This window comes from Uloborus diversus, chromosome 3, assembly GCF_026930045.1.
Source record: "Uloborus diversus isolate 005 chromosome 3, Udiv.v.3.1, whole genome shotgun sequence".
NCBI classification, from domain to species: domain Eukaryota; kingdom Metazoa; phylum Arthropoda; class Arachnida; order Araneae; family Uloboridae; genus Uloborus; species Uloborus diversus.
In genome coordinates, this window is record NC_072733.1 from 210,177,882 (window position 1) to 210,194,556 (window position 16,675).

At 34.7% G+C, this 16,675-nt stretch overlaps 1 protein-coding gene across 1 annotated transcript in view; it reads right to left on the bottom strand.

Annotated features, from left to right (window-relative positions):
* Positions 1 to 16,675, bottom strand: part of LOC129218636 (transient-receptor-potential-like protein) — a 71,505-nt gene that overhangs the window by 22,137 nt on the left and 32,693 nt on the right. The window contains exons 4-5 of the mRNA XM_054852954.1: positions 15,043 to 15,176; positions 9,129 to 9,624 (exon numbers count right to left, since the gene is read on the bottom strand). Of these exons, the coding sequence (XP_054708929.1) occupies positions 9,129 to 9,624; positions 15,043 to 15,176 (630 nt within the window). The remainder of the gene's footprint in view (positions 1 to 9,128; positions 9,625 to 15,042; positions 15,177 to 16,675) is intronic.

Genomic DNA, 16,675 nt, shown 5'->3' on the forward strand with positions numbered 1-16,675 from the left:
GTGCCCCTTTTTACCTGCTAGTACGACAAGCAATCATCATTGAAGGTCTGAGTGAACAAATTAAACGTTTTCATCCCCGTCTTTTGGAGTTTGAGGCAAAATTTTATCGCATAGCGTTGCTTCAAAGTTCTCTTCTTCCTACACTCCACAACGAAGCTCTGCGCGGAGGTTCACTAAAAACGACCTCCCATTGCTCCCAGAGTTCGTAGGCGACTGAACTAGGCATTTCTGGAAAGCTTAGAGTCCCCTCCACCATTTCCAACCGGTCGCAAAGGTGTACCTGATATATTCGCGTGGCAAAAAAAAAATAAGGCTCATCACTTTTGGAACAAACCCTGTATATCACTTACGTGCATAAACGATTGACCGCACTATCAGTCTTGTTAAAAAAATACCTTCCTCTCTCCTATGCGCTTTTCGTTGAACCTAGCTTGATCTGTTTCAGTTAATCTGGGGGTCATTTGCTAGAGTTTGTATGTAATTCATTTGCAGTGATGAGCGATCCGTTTTTAGCTTTTACATATATTTTTATACACCCTGTTTCGTTTTAGCTGTAGTTTAAATGTATGCGATTGTTATTGGTCTTATTAAGCTATTGCACTAGTAACGTTTATACCTTAGAGCAGGAATTAGTAAATGGAGGGAACAAGTTCAACAATTTGCTTAGCAAAAGATCCCAAGTCACGGGGCTCAACAACGAACAATGGTTGACAAGTTTGGCGTGAAACTGGCGAAAGAAACTCGATATCTTCCCATGCTTTGCTTTAAAATCTATCACGTGACTTGAGATCTTTGTTTCACGAATGAGAGACTTCACTCTCTCCATTTTATCTCTTCTCAATGGTTTTTACCGATTCTGCGGATGATCCGTGAATTCACTTATCCGCGGTTACCGAGCACCCTATTGCGTGGATAATCGAGAGTGTACTGTACAATATTTATAGGATGTTTTGTATCGTTGTGGCGAACTTCTGGAAACTTGCCGACTATAGGTGGACACACCCTAAGTCATGTTCATTTTCTAAGCCGAAGCAAAATTCTGAAGCAAATTTTGCAATGAAATTGACAGATAAAGGTTCCAAATTCCAAAACAGGTTATTTCAAATGTGTAGTATTATAAGCTTTCATGAAATTTACAACTCAATTTAACTTTTTATTATGAATAGTATCTTTATATATATATATATATATATATATATATATATATATATATATATATATATATATATATATATATATATATATATATATATAAAGATATACTGTTCATTTATTCCCCAATTCTATAATCATTGTAAAACTACACTAAAACACTCGCTTAATTTTTGTTTTCATGGTAAGTTTGTGTCAAAGGTACAATGTTCATTTTAAAAACTTTCCTAACGTTGCTTCTCAGTTAAAAGTCAAAACTCTAAAGAAGAGCAGAAAAATACGGTTTAATCAAATGCAGTACGTAGCATCAAATGCAAATATGCTGTGTAGCGGCGTAATACTGAAGCAAATTTCGCAGTAAAATAAACAAATACGCATTGGAGACTTAAAACAGGTCATAACAAATGTATGGATTAATAAGCTGTTTACGTTAAGTTTAAGACTTATGTTAAAGATATATTTTCCGATTTAATAAGGCATGTGCTTTTGTTCCTTCATTCCGAATGCATTGCAGTCCTATTTGGAATTTTTTTTCTGAATTCTTTAAAAATTATTTCTTTTTCATTTTCTTTTTTTTTTTCTTTTTGTGAACTTGTGTGGCAAAAACACGCTTCAAAATTGTAAAGTTATCTTGATACTAAAAGGTAAATCCTAATATTAATATTTTAAAATTAAAAGAAAATAAAATTTTACAGTAAAACTTGCAGATACGGATTCCAAATTCGAAAATAGGTCGTTGCAAATGTGTAGTTGAAGGTTTCTTTTTATGAAAGTAATGTTCATGAAGCACATTAAAGTTTTATTTCGCAACTAGCAGTACCCTCACGCCGATGCCCGTGCTAAAAAGTTAAAGGAAGTCCGTTAACCAAAACAATCCACTACCCCTTCCCTCCTTCAGATGTGAAATTATCATTTTTCTATAAAATGCGTACACACCTCACCTTTTCAAAAGACCTATTAAAGTCTGTTTGGAATTTAAAACTATTCGCCAAAAGACATAAAAAGATTAACAATAGCTTTAAAACTCAAAATAATCCTTCAACTGTATAGTTAGCCGCTTAACGCGCCAAGCAACCACGCTACCGTAACCCTGCCCTTTAGCGAGTGAAGTGTTTTTTTTTCTGTAATTTAAAATGTTTCGCCAAATAAACAATACTATCATAAAAACGTTATAAAGAACAATCACAATTGAATAATAAGACAAATGAAGTTATTTACTTAGATAAGTTACTATTTTCAATCATAAGAACAAAAACAAACGTTGTAGAAATAAGGAAAAGAAAACCCAATAGAAAAAATCTACAAAATCAAATTATTTACCTGAATATCGAAAAAAAAACCGCATTCAAAAGTCAGTTCGCTGACCACAACACTCCCACAATAGCGTAGCTATCGACACTGTCGACCAGCGCCCAGTCGAAGAGTTAACTTACCCCGTCAACTATTAGGAATTCATAGAACTAAACAATTAACTAAACATTTAATTTGTAATTAAAAATATTTCGGTCAGTCTGATTTTTAAAAAAAATTACCTATAGTCTTCCTCAATAAATGGACTATTCAACACAAAAAGAATTTTTCATTTCGAACTGATATTAGCGCTTTCAAACAAACAAACTTTTTAGCTTTATAATGTTTGTATAAATATAAATTTTCCCATTTTCATAACATTTTTTATTGCTACTGTACTCCTATTAGTCAAAGTGTGATGTTATATAGCCTATATTCTTCCTTAGTAAATGGAATATCCAACACAAAAAGAATTTTTCAATTCGAACCAATAGTTTCTGAGATTAGCGCGTTCAAACAAACAAACTCTAGAGCTTTATATTATTGGTGTTGATTAATATAAAGTACATTATTTCACACACAAAATCTATGGGCATTGCAGTCCTGCTTTTAAAATTTTGTTGCAGTTTTATTTTTGTAGATTTTCGTGTGTCAAGAAACACGACTCACAATACTTAAGTTTTCCTAATTCTGCTTTTACACTAAAAGGTCAAAATTGTTCAAAAGAGCAGCGATGTTTGGTTTCACCAAATGTAGTAAGCTTCACTTTTGTTTATTCATTAATTGAATAAAGGAAATCGACGGTATTTGCATATTTTTTAATGGCTCGTCCGATTGTTTTTGATCGGCATTCATCTAATTATCTTTTTCAAACTTAACGCTTTCGTTTCTTAGCTCCATTTGAATTAATTAGTGCCTTTTTAAAGACCGGTTTATTCTTTTCTTACCTTAATCAACTGGTTCAATTTCTTATTTTCCATCGGCTACTCATTAGTTTTAAACTAAAAGGAAAAACTGCTTTCTTTTAATGTTTTAAATGATAATTAAAAGTTACCGAGCAGAAGTTTTTACAATACAAACATGTTATTTTTAATTTAATTCCATTTATTTTTTCCTTTTATCTGGTATAGTTGATCCTGTTAAACATGCACTATTTGACTTAGCTGCAACAAATGTTTGAAGAATCAACGAAAATCCAAGAGATAAATCAATTACAGTAGTAAAATCAAAATTTAGTTACTATTTTATGTTCAAAAGAAAGATACTTTTTCACTCACGTGGTATTAAGATTGATAGAAAATGATTACAATTGTATTTAAATGATTTTTAAAACACAATGATTAGTTTGGTTGACAAACTTATTGATGTTAAAATATATAGGGTAAGGGCACAATTAACAGACATGCTTAAGACATCGCTCTCAGGTTAATTCAATTTTCTGAGCCTCTTATTGTACTTAGACTTTTTAAACTGTTTTTCTTTCATGTAACTACATCTCATGTAACGTTCAGCTGCTTCTGGATCCTATGAATTAGTTAATTCTATTTTTATTTGCTCAATTTCGAAAATAGTTCCGATCCCCAGTAACAGACACCGACAATTCTGATGACACCCAGCAACAGACAGGATGATGAAAGGATGAGTATAATGGACAGAATCACCCCTTTTCTCTTCAAAATGTGCAAAAGTTCTTTTATTTTTAGATCTAAAATATTATTAAATTCAAATGAACATGAAACACCGACAGACCTCGTGGTAGCTGTTCATAACCTTCCACCACTGCCTTGTAAATACCAACTGGTTCACAAAATTCATTCTGATAACACTAGATGGCCGTACCGTATTCATGAGCCGCAGCAACATCAGTTTTACCCGCCTAAAATTATTATTACTTAAATACAAACTTACGACTGTCTGTTACTGGACCCTCTTGTCTGTTACTCTCTCTCTCTTTCTCTCTCTGGTGCCGTTACCCTATATATTTCTTTAAAACTTAAAAATCAAAGTCTTTTACTAACACATTTTGTTTTCTTTTAAAAATGTACTTTTTGCAGCTTTTTAAACTATGAAGTTTCTTTCATTTGTGAATGATTTTTGCTTGATATTTTACTTGAATATACTTATAAAGCCAAAATTGGTCTGATATCAGTTTTAGTATAACTACTTTCAGACTTGAATTTTGAGCATTTTTTATAGGTCTTTTTTATTTTTACAAAAATCAAGATAATTTTTCTTATTAGACTAGTGGTTAACCAAACATGAATCAGATTCGGTTCCTCGAGTAAATTATTCCAAATTTTGGCGCGTCACAGCACAATACGGCTCGTAACAGGTAAAAGATACGAGTTCAACTTGTAATTTCGGTCCCATTTTTGCAAGTTTCCATTTTCGCTTTAGTGGTATGGAGCCCGCATAAACCGGGTATATGTGCACAACCTATACGATACGTGTCATTAGACCCTATTCATCGGAAACAACGGTTTCTGCTGGGATAGAAACACGAGTACTAGACACATTGGAGTAGAATCGACTCGTTTCTACAGATGGACACCGATTTAGCCTGACCTCTTCACACCAAAGACAAAGGACCTCGGAATCAATCAGAAAAACAATAAAGATGTACAATTCCAGAACTTGTAGTGAGATCTTGGGAAAGAGATAGAAGGACGTTTTCAGATGAAGCATATAGCTGAAAACTGCCCACCCCCCTAAGGGCAAGGTCATGCTCCCTAAATATCGCAGTCACCCCCCAAAAGCAAGAGCCCCCCAAAAATAAAATATCCCTCAAAACACACCCCTAAAAATTTCAATCGCGCAGTCTGCATCATGACCCTCCTCCCCCCTCTAGGTGGGTATCCCTGAAAAACGTAGATATCTCCTCCCCCCCGCCGAAAGAATAGGAAAAATTGACATATCTGGTGCTACAAAAAGATTGGAGTTACAATACCTTTTCCTGTTTTGTTTAAAACATTTTGGGAACCGTTTTGAAACTCCGTGACTGTCTCAAGTTGTTGTCCTACCTAAGTTTTGCAAATGAAAAAAACTTAAAAAATAAATAAATAAATAAAAAAAAACCCGCAATTGTGCAATTGTGTGCGCAACTATCGGAATTTCAGATACTAATTTTAGCGGCTACATGATTCAGATACAAGCATAAGTTAATGAAATCAAAAAGTGGTGGGATTCTCGTGTTTAAATTAAAAAAATAATAAATAAAATGCGACGGGATGCTAGTGTAAAAATAAAAACTTAGGGTGTAAGATCTTCATGCGTCCCCTTCTCGAGTACATCAGCACCAATGAGCTTAATTAATTACATCCACATCCAATTTTTTTTTCCTAATCAAGTGACACACTTAAGTTTTTGTCTTCACTTTAATTGAGCGTGTTTTGTTTTCAATCATTTGTTTAAAAGAGTTTATTATTTGTCTCAGATGTCCACACACCATGGAGCGTATATGACATAACTCGCATCAATGTGCTACATATTAGACATTACACAGCGTTGGATTTGAAAATCTACTTTATCCTTAATGTTTTTTACTCCAATGTACTATTATTCAATGCATATATGGTATACAATATATGGTAGAAACAAATACAGTCGGATCTCGATAACTCAAAGCTTATAACTCGAATATTCCTTTGTCTTGAAATTTTTATTAGTTTTCTAACTCTGGAGGAAACTTCCCATAACTCGAACTACGAATAATTCGAACATTTCAGCCGATCCCTTGGGACTTCGAGCTATCAAAAGTATGTTGAAAACTTATGTGCCACTTTAACTTAATCTTACGTAAGCTAAATAATATAATCACCATGTAAAAGAAACAAAAATCAAAAGGAAATTTATTGTACCTGTTGTTTAAACATTTCATTTAGACATTCAACCATTGTTTTGTAACTATATAGCGAAATAAAAATACTTTATTTTAAATCATATCAAAAACTTATTCTAAAAAAGTAAATTGCTAGAATTAAAAATTGCCAAATAAAAAACTTAACTGGAATATTATTTTTATCTCAAATGAAATCCTTTTCTTTTGTGAAAAAGTTTCTACCGTTTAAATTAACTGTTATCTTTCAACATAATTATGATTGATACGATCTCTTATGAACTGCAAAAAATTTAATCATAAATCTTTTAGCTTCATGACAGGGATGGCAAGAACGAGCACTTTATCATAATCATCTCCACACGTTTATTTCAAACCTCAAAATTTTAATTTTGAAAAATCATTAACCATTTAATTAAAAAATAGTATTCCGCTTGATTATTATTTTTGTGATGAATTTTCGATCAACACATTTCTCTGGGGGTTCATTTCCGCACACCTTTTAGTGGCACTGCTAGAGCTTGTGAACGTTTCATCAACTTGTACTGCCAAAAGAATCGCCAGCTATCATTTTTATTCTGCGATCGAAAATAAAAGATCAATTAAAACAGTAAATGCACGTTTTTTGGAACTTGAAATTAAAGTTATTTATCCTCCGAATTCAGCACAAAGAAAACGTTGAATAAGTTCAGTATTCCTTATCAAAACGAACGACGTTTTCAATAAATGTTTTGTTCCTTCTTATTTTTCTCTATTACTTTTATTTTATTTATTTAGTTATTTTTTGATGTTTTAATTGCTTTACTGATTGTATGAAAGTATAATCTAATACTTTGCACTTAATATTTCTGTAGGACAGCTAATATTTCCAGAAGAACATAGAATGTAAATGTACCGGGTTGTTATAAAATACCGTGAGGTGTTCAGAGCCCTCTAGCAAGTGAAGTATTGGACGAAACATCGCCAAATTTCATGAGCGCACATGGCAGACCATGGGATTTTGATTTCTACAATAAAAAAATAGTACCAAAAGTCACCACCAGGGGAAATATTGGCACTGCAAAATTGTATTACTTGCGAATACTAAAGAATTAAATACAAAAAAAAAAAAAAAAAAGCCAATTAAAAGCACACATCAAGTTTTTTGTACAAATAATTGTTGCTTACAAATGAAGTTCAATAAAACCAACAAGAAATTTCAATTTGTAACAAGAGAAGAATTTTACCAAAAGTCGTCAGGAAGAAATTTCGCCGCGACATAAAGGATTTCTTTCTGAATAATATTCATGTAAGATGGTGTACCACCCCATGTTGAGCTTCAGGTACTGAGTGTATGGCGGCAAAATTTCTTCGATAGCAGTTTTATTAGTCATGCCTTTCCTACGGTAAGGAGACCGTGGTCGCCCAATCTTTCACCTTGTGATTTTTAACCATGTGGATTTCGTCACTGCGTTGCTTATCTGCGACATGTTCCCGAAGTTGCAAAACTAGAAAAATGTTACAGGTAGGCGAAATTAATCTCCCCCCCCCCCCCCCAGAGGTGTGGAAAATATTCTGCATTGTTTGCAGTTCCTGGAAAATCTCGATGTTGGGTCATATTGAACCTCACTTATTGGTAGAAGTCATATTTGGTGAATAAAATTCATGCATATTTTATCAGTTAGCATTTAATCCTTCAATAGTCACAGTTTTCAACGCCGAAACTTCCCCTGGTGGCGATTTTTGTTACTATTTTTTTTTATTTCAGAAATTGAAATCCCATGGTCTCCTGTGTATGCCCATGAAATTTGGCAATGTTTCGTCCACTACTTCGCTCGCTACAGGACTCTGAACACCTCACGTTATTTTATAACCGCCCTGTACATAAGGGTGGAGTGAAAAAAACGAAATTGAGAGACATGTAAAACCTAAGTGTGTATGTGGGGGGGGGGAGAGAGTTGCCTCTTACTAAGCCTATTTATCCTACACAATTTCAGCTAAATCAAATAATACCTTTAGCTCCCCATTTGACTTTCAATTTTACATATTTCGCCCGATTTTTCGCTAAACTGGCAAAAATGGACTGACAAAACATAATTATCTCTCGTCTAAAACTACGAATGATTGAAATTCAAACTCGAGAGAAATAAATGCTTAATGTAAAGTTAGTTGAATGACTTAGGCAATAGCAAAACGGCCTTCAAATGTGCATTAAGAGCGCACATTGCACATTCTCTGCCACCCTTTGTTTTCAATAGTATCAACTGCGTTCTTTGTTCTACACCCCTCAGCATAAAGTTATTGAATGAGGACACTTCGTGGGAAATTCTATTGTTCAAGGTATGTTAACCTGCTTACTGCGAGCTCATTCAGAATATTGACTATTGCGGCTTTACGCGGTACATGGGTATTCGGTATACAAGAGACACTGCGCAACACATCTGCATGCAGTATCATTGGATTTTTACGGAAATTTCTACTTTGCGACCATTTGGTCCTTGAAATAAAAAAGGCTTTTTTATAAAGGAGAACCGCCAAACAGTGCAGCCCTTTCATCTTAACTGATTACATACGCTTCCGCCTTTGAATGAAACATAGTTCCAAAACAAATAAATAACGAACAAATGCAAATCACGGGAAAATACTTTGGAAAAGAGTGATTAAAATTTAAACGGTCAAAACAAATATACTTCTGACATCCCAAACACCGATCAAATGCGAGTACTGCAATTTAGATTTCACAAGCACAAATACGAACATTAAACCTAAAGCATACATAAATTTTACTTTACCACAGGCACATAAACATTCATAAAAGTTGAAAAAATATCATATTAAGAGAAAAATATTGTGAGTGTAAAGGTGTACTTACGTCATAAATGCATCCGGGTTATATTGACAGTTGAACGTAATATTTTCGCCGGCGACAACTTTCGTTTCGCAGAACTCCGTATTAGAATCATAGTACCAATATAACTGATTAAGGCCACAAGCAAATGACGTCAATACGAGGAAAAAGATGAACAAAAACTTGGCGATGTCGATGATCATGCAACCCAAGGAAATCTGCAGCGGTCCCAGATGAGGATTGGTTTGAAAAAGATAAATGATTCTGGCGAAGCTGAACACATTGGCCACTGCAAAAATTCCTTCTGCTATGAGGGATGGGTCGTTACCGGGCCATAGTGCACGCTGCAAGACGCGGGGACCATACCGTCCAGTCTGTAGTTGCACATACGCCACGCCTTTTAGAGAAAATGTAGTCAGATACAGACTTAGCATAATGAAGTCCAACCAGTTCCACCATTGGCGAACGTAAGCTTTCAAGCCTTCTTCCCACAGCTGCTTGCATTCGGCCCAAACCATGCCTGAAAGACAGCATGGAATAAACTAAAAGGAAAATAAGTTTGCAAAATATCAATAACAACCGATGAAACTTCAACTCATTCAGTTTCCCCGAGATAGGAATGAACATGCTTTGAAACACTGGCAAGAAGCACACGTCCATCATTTCCAACACACACAATCGTTCAAATCCCCACTGGGCTTAACACACACTTGAAACCCCAGAAGCCTCCACTTTTACAACTTTTTTTTCATTGATTTATCCTGTTTAAAAGCAGTGCCAAAAGAGCGGAGGTGGCGTTTCAGAGAGCGAAGGTGGCTCTCTGAAACCATCCACTATTTCGGCATAGTACTGAGAAGGGATCCAGTATCCAGTACATGCTCGTAAAATCGGACCCACGGATTTTACGAGCATGTACTCGGGGCTTTAGACGCACACACGTATATTAATTATGTCCAAAGCCCTACTTATTGTGTATGTGTGAACTGATTCGTCTAAGTAGGCTGCCAATTTTAAATTCTTCTAGAATGATGTAGAGTTAAATATAAATTTCGTTACTTTTAGAAAAGGCAGCTCGTATACACATGCATAAACCATCAACATGATGATTTAGACCGTTCGTTAAATTCTTTGACGAGTGAAGAAAGTCACTACTAAAGTATACTAACAGCAATATGCGAATGTGGGACTTGGTTTCAAATAATTCTGTCGGTCATTATATTTTAACCACGTGGTACCATCGCAGCATGTTCAAGCCTATAGGCATGAATCCTAGTCGTTTTGGAAGTTATTCAACTTACTTCCCCAATCTCAAAAAAATATAAAAATGTGATGAGAAAAACTGAAAAACATCAAACTGCGTAGAAGTATTTGTTTGAATGAAACTTTTTAGCGTTGCTTAATCAGTAAATTTTATTAACTTTCTTTAAAATGAAACTGCTTTCTTTCAATAATTCGCTAATTAAAAAATAATATTCTTCACACGTCTGAAGGTTCAAAAATAACTCATGATGAGCATCGAGTTTATCAAAAGTTTTCGCAAAAAGAAAGTTCACGTTCAGATTTCAGTGAACCCGTTTGTGATAAAATTAATGTTAAGTAATATATTGTAATATACTTTGCAATTTATGGTATATAATGAGTATAAGTATAAAGTTTGTTGCCAATTTCTCATTAAGTACCGCATAGTGTAGCTCGGCTTCCATCATTTCCATTTTTAATGCATTTCCTCACGAATTTCGAATAAATACAGAAATTAAAGTATTAAAAAAAATCGATGTTCTGTGCAGAGAAAGAAATTCACGTTCAAATAAAATGCATATTCGCACTACATTGGCGTGGGAAAAAAGCGTCAAAACGTTTAACAAACCAAATGGCGCAAAAAGAATGACTAAAAACCTAAAATGTATGCACTTAAAGATTAGAATTTACACCCACACACATACTATTGGATCCGCGACCAACAACCTTTTCCTTTCGAATAAATGTACTTAATTGCAACAAATCGAACGGAGCCCTTTTCACCCGCCATTTCAAGGAGCTCCTTCATTGTCATGAATAATGAGAACTCTCCAAAGACCACCTTCTGCATGTTCCCGGCCTTGGAATCCTTGGGAAAGAAAAATGAAAAGCCGTTCAAGTCATATCAAAATGTTGTCTTCTGCACCAAGTAAATGACCAAAAGAAATAAGCATTTTAAGCACAAAATACATTTACGAAAGTGAAAGCAATATTCTGAATTTTTTATGAAAGAAACTCTCTCGCTAATTGAAATATTTTTTTTAAATATTAGTTCTGCTTTTTTTTTTCTGACCTTATTTCTTTCGCGTTTAAGCCCGTAAAAAATATTCCGCTTTTAACCATAAAAAGAACATGATGCTCATTTATACATATTCGTGTCCAAACTTAAGGAGCTAAGCACAAAATCTGTGATTTAATTTACGCTGACCGGCTGAACGATGGATAGCAAACAGCTTTTATAGTGCCCCACTAGAAAATCAGAGTATATTCGCGCCGATTAAGTTGGGGACGTTCTGTAACAAATACTATTAATGTTCTTCTTGAAACTGCGTACAATTTTCAGTTACTTTTCGTCAACATTTTTTTTTCAGTGTCTGACTAATAAAAAAAAAACACCTCTTTTGGTATATTTAGATTTTTGAGTTTCAAAGAGCATTGTTCTTCTTCCTCCTCAAGTAAAAAATAAATGAAAAAAAATACAGAAAATTTTATCTTGTTTGGAATCCCTAGACAGACGAGAAAGACAATTGAAGATGTACTGAGAGCATACTTATTTATCATTTGCTTATTAAAATCGTATAAATTTAAGTGTGTGTGCATCATTGATTGCAAAAAAGTACATTAAGGGCATTACAAGATTAATTATTCCAGTTTTCATTCTAGAGAATAATTGCTAAATAGGTAGAACACTTACAGCTAATGAAAGAATAGTGTCGCAAGTTGATAAATAATGAATAGAAAGCTCTGGTTAGCTATGGTAAAAATTTTGAGGTATAGTTAGTAAGTAAAAATTTTCAATATTAACACAATAGCTTCAAATAATTCATTTTATTAATTAATCATTATCTTATTTGCTAATCACAAAACTAACCACAAACTTAAATTGCCTCATTCGCTTAAATCTCAGCAAACGTTTTTGGAGTTGATTCCCTCTATCATTGCTGGAAGCACACCCTTCACGATTTATGTCACCAATATTATATTTAGATTGGGAGTTTGAAAATCTCTACCAAAACGGTTATTTGTATTTAGTTGTACATTTATATAATCATTCGTTTTTACATTACTCTTATTCTTTTTTACTTTTTCCAAGTTTCAAGTATAAATTCATCACTAAAGTCTTTATTAAGGATATATAAAACTTAATTAATTTCTTTTACATCACTAAATTCTTTATTAAGATTATATAACACCGCATTTATTTACATTACAACTTTTCGATCTGCTGTTTTTGCTTGTTTTGAATGAGGCTGCGCATTTAATACACTGTAATTAATTTTGTGTATCCTTGCTCTATAAAATCTGTGGCAGCTTAGCTGCCTTAACTGCTCTGGAGTAGCTGGAGTAACTGGTGTAAAGTCACACATCGCTTGTGGAAGGTTACATCATGGTAATATAACTGTAGCGTAACGTCTCACTCATTTGTACGTAAGGTTACACCAGAATTTTCTGTATGCTTACAGAGAAATGGCTTGAAATGTTAAAGATTAGCAAAATTATGTTGTCGTTTGACATTCTTGAACGGGTACTCATTTTCAATTATAAGTATACTTATACTTCAAATTAACTATTCAATAGTATAAACAATCCAGATACATTGAATGATCAAGTAATAATTTCTTTTTATATTACGTTTTATATTGAAAGTATAAAAATAAATCAGTAGATTTCAATACTTAAAATTTCCTGAAACCAAAAAAAAAAAAAAAAAAAAAAAATCATGCCAGAAATCCCCTGTTTTTATTATTATTTTTTTTTAATCATCTTTACAGCTTTTGCTTTCAATGATTCGTTTATTCAATATTTTTCAAGTTCATGCCTTTTCACAACCAAAATAAACCAATATTTCAATATACAAACAAGACATTTTCATTTTACTAAGGGTAGAAATAACACCCGGTGTCCGAACCCACAATGAGAGTCGCACAAATAAATTGCAGAGCTAGCGTTTTTACAGTTCGGCCACTAAGGGCGGTTTTCGTTTCGCTCATAAGAGTGTACCAGCTCTGCGCCGATTTTTACGCATGCGCTTTGACTTCTACACAAACCATAGTGCAAAGTTCCTCCAACAATTTGAGTGTTTAAAACAGTGTTACCACACGCGACAGAATTCGTGTAGCGTTACACCCAATAATACTGGTAACCTTACAAGGTAACCCTACACAAATACTTTACAGTGCACTCACCATTTGCTGACCTAATATTTTCTCCTGGGACTGACATCCATTATTCCATACAGACCTACCATCGGCGGATTTCATTACCACTTGGACGCCAAGTCCCCCCCCCCCATTTAAAGGCACCTGGGCTGTTTCGATGAAAAATTGCACTTGTAGTTTAATTTAACCGAGGACTTCCAAATTAAATACTACTGTTCGAATTCGAATCAATTGGGATTAAGCTATTTTTCACGGACTTTTCAATTGATTGCTAGCTACATGATCTATTCCAAAAGTAATGTAGTTATTTTTTTAAAAGTAATTTATTGAACAGATTTGCACAAAATTTAAATTCTTCAAAGTAAATGGAAAACCCGGAAAAAATGTGTAGAAGTCTTTGGGCTTCTACACATTTTTTCCAGCATTTCTACTATGACTGGTAAGCGCCCTGAAAGGCGTTTTAGGGACCTCTCCCAAGGTCTTCCTCACCATTGATTGGATCTCTTCTATGGATTAAAAAAAATAGGTTCTTTTCAGGCCTGCCTTAATCCGAGGGAACAAAAAGAAGTTTGCCGGGGCGACATCAGGACTATAGGGGGGATGGGACAGCGTTTTCACCTGGTGTTTAGCCAGGAACTAACGGACTCGCAGCGCGTTTTGGCAAGGCGCTTTGGCACGATCTTGCCTTTCATTTTTCTCATCACTAAATCTCGAGTAACAATGCGAAACACAGCAGTAGACGACACGTTCAGTTCATTGGCAATGATCTTGATAGTCAATTGAGGAATACGAGTCATATTGTTGTCTGTTTTGCTGGTTAACAGCCGCCCAGAGCGTTTTTCGTCTTGAAGCTCTTTCCGGCCTTCTTTAAAGATTTTTAACTACCTCAAAACTTTTGAGAAGGTCAGAAAAGAGTCTCCGTAAGCGTCACGAATCATTTTGTTAGTCTCAAGAGATTTTGTTAGTTTAGCAACAAAACTTAATCTCGTACCATTTTTCCCGTGACACCATCGGTGCGCAGAGGTTAACATTAACTGACGTCCAGCCACTGCCACAGCTCGGAGAACCCTGAGACTGGTTTTCCGGGGAACCTTAATGCCCACCTCACTTAATCACAGTAGTTTCGTCCCACACCAAAAAATAAAACCGACCCGGGAAATTCAATTGCATTACTTTCGGTATACACCTTGTATATCCAGCAGGTTCGCATAGCAGTTCTATCTCGTAATATCGTCTGGATGCCAATTTAGAGTAATAAGAACTAGTTTTATCTAGGGACCATGAGAAGTGCTTCTATTTGAGGAGGGAGAAAATAACAGTTAGATTTCACTACCCCACTTGACTCTATCTTGAAAACAAGAGCTAACCTCAACTACTTATGGTGTTTTATATGTTTAGCGAGACAAAGTACTTTGAAAAAAAATTTTTTTTCAGCAGGATGAATTTCTGGTGTTGAGTAGTGAAATGTACTTTTACGACTAAAGCTAAAAAATTATAAGAATAAAGTTCATTTAAAGAAGTGAATGTGCAAATTAACTTACCAATGACCCAGAAGAAGATGAGCCACTCGACAAAAGACAGGGGTGGTCCGCGAACATTCTGGCGAGATCTCTCACTCCCTTCCGTTCTCGTAGAGGCCATCACCAATAACAGAAGGAAGAATCCGAAAGAGGCACTGTAGATAATGGCGAGTTTTTAAATCACTTCTACGTAATACTCAAAAATGCTCAAATTCTTTAGTAGGGACTGTCCACAAATGATGCCATTCTTTTTTCACCACATTTGACCTCCTCCCACCTGTGTGTCAAAGAGTCCCCAAAGCCCTTTCCTTTGTTACACGTAACACAATATTTTACAAGCATATTGCTCTAGAAAAGGTTTTCATTTTACCCAAATGTGTGATATTACCTTATTGACAAATACTATCCAAACTAAATTCTACCTTTAAAGAGGGACATCATTTGTAGACGATCTTTTATGCAAGAAAATGCAACATCATTAGCTCCTTAATATACAATGATGTCTCGGCCACATCAGTCTACATTGGCAGTCTAAATGAATGATGTTTAGGAAACATCAGTCCACAGTAGCTCATGAAAGGAATGACACCTCTTTCACGACATCATATGTAAAGAACTTTGGCTATTGTAAAATCATCTCAACCGCCAGTGAATTGATCACTGTTTTAAGGGATTAGAGCATAAATAATAAATTAGGCATGGCAGAAAGTTATGTTCAAGGCTGCTTGCTACTATGTCTTTACAAAAAGGTATTCAAAATTATTAAGAGATTTACCAGGCTTGAATTTCATAGCAAAAACGTTCATCTAAAGTTTGTAAACTCAGTTCACCTCAAGTTTGAAAAATAAAAAGAAAAAATTCGTGAACAACCGTGTCAAAGCTAAGTAAACCAGCCTCTTCATCTGCAAATAAAATTAAAAATTAAAAAAGTAAATCACTCAGATAAAGGTTTAGGTGGTCCTGGTGCTGTGGGCTTTGTTTTTGCATTTCTAAAAAGGCTCCCTTTCCCAGACTCGAAAAGAGCAATTGAAGCGTTTGCAGCAACAAAGATTTAACTCCATTTTTTGGTCGTTTGGTTCAACAAGGAGTTACCTCCGGTTGATAGTTCACAGGTTATTAGCTAGAATGAGTTAACTGCTTCATTCGCTTGAGGAGATTTCCCAACGATCAAAAAATGAACTCTTTGTTGCTGCAGACCTTTCAATTAGAGAATTTTTGGTCTTTCTATCCTATTTATTTGGTACTTTTAATTACGTTGTGTGATTTTGCTTCTCATATTTTGTACAATGTGTTCAATGTTTTTTTTTTTTAAATACTTATTGAGTCACAAATATTTCGAAACCGCAACTGGTACGTCTCTGAAGCTTACAGGAACGCCTACTTTGTGGAACAGAAATGATTACCTCTTAAGTTTTATGTAATTCTTCGCCAATTCTCGATTGCCTTTTTAACAGTGTAGCCTGAAGAAAAAGATGAGTAGCCTCACAGAATAGCAGTATGCAATACTTATTTGTTCTTTACTGCCGTATTTCCCCATGTATTTTGTCTACAAAAAGACAAAATACATTAGAAATGTATTCAACATCTTCAAAGTAATTTAAAGTTAAAATGTCTTCCGAGAAACTCGATCAAAGAGAAATATCGAAATTGTGTC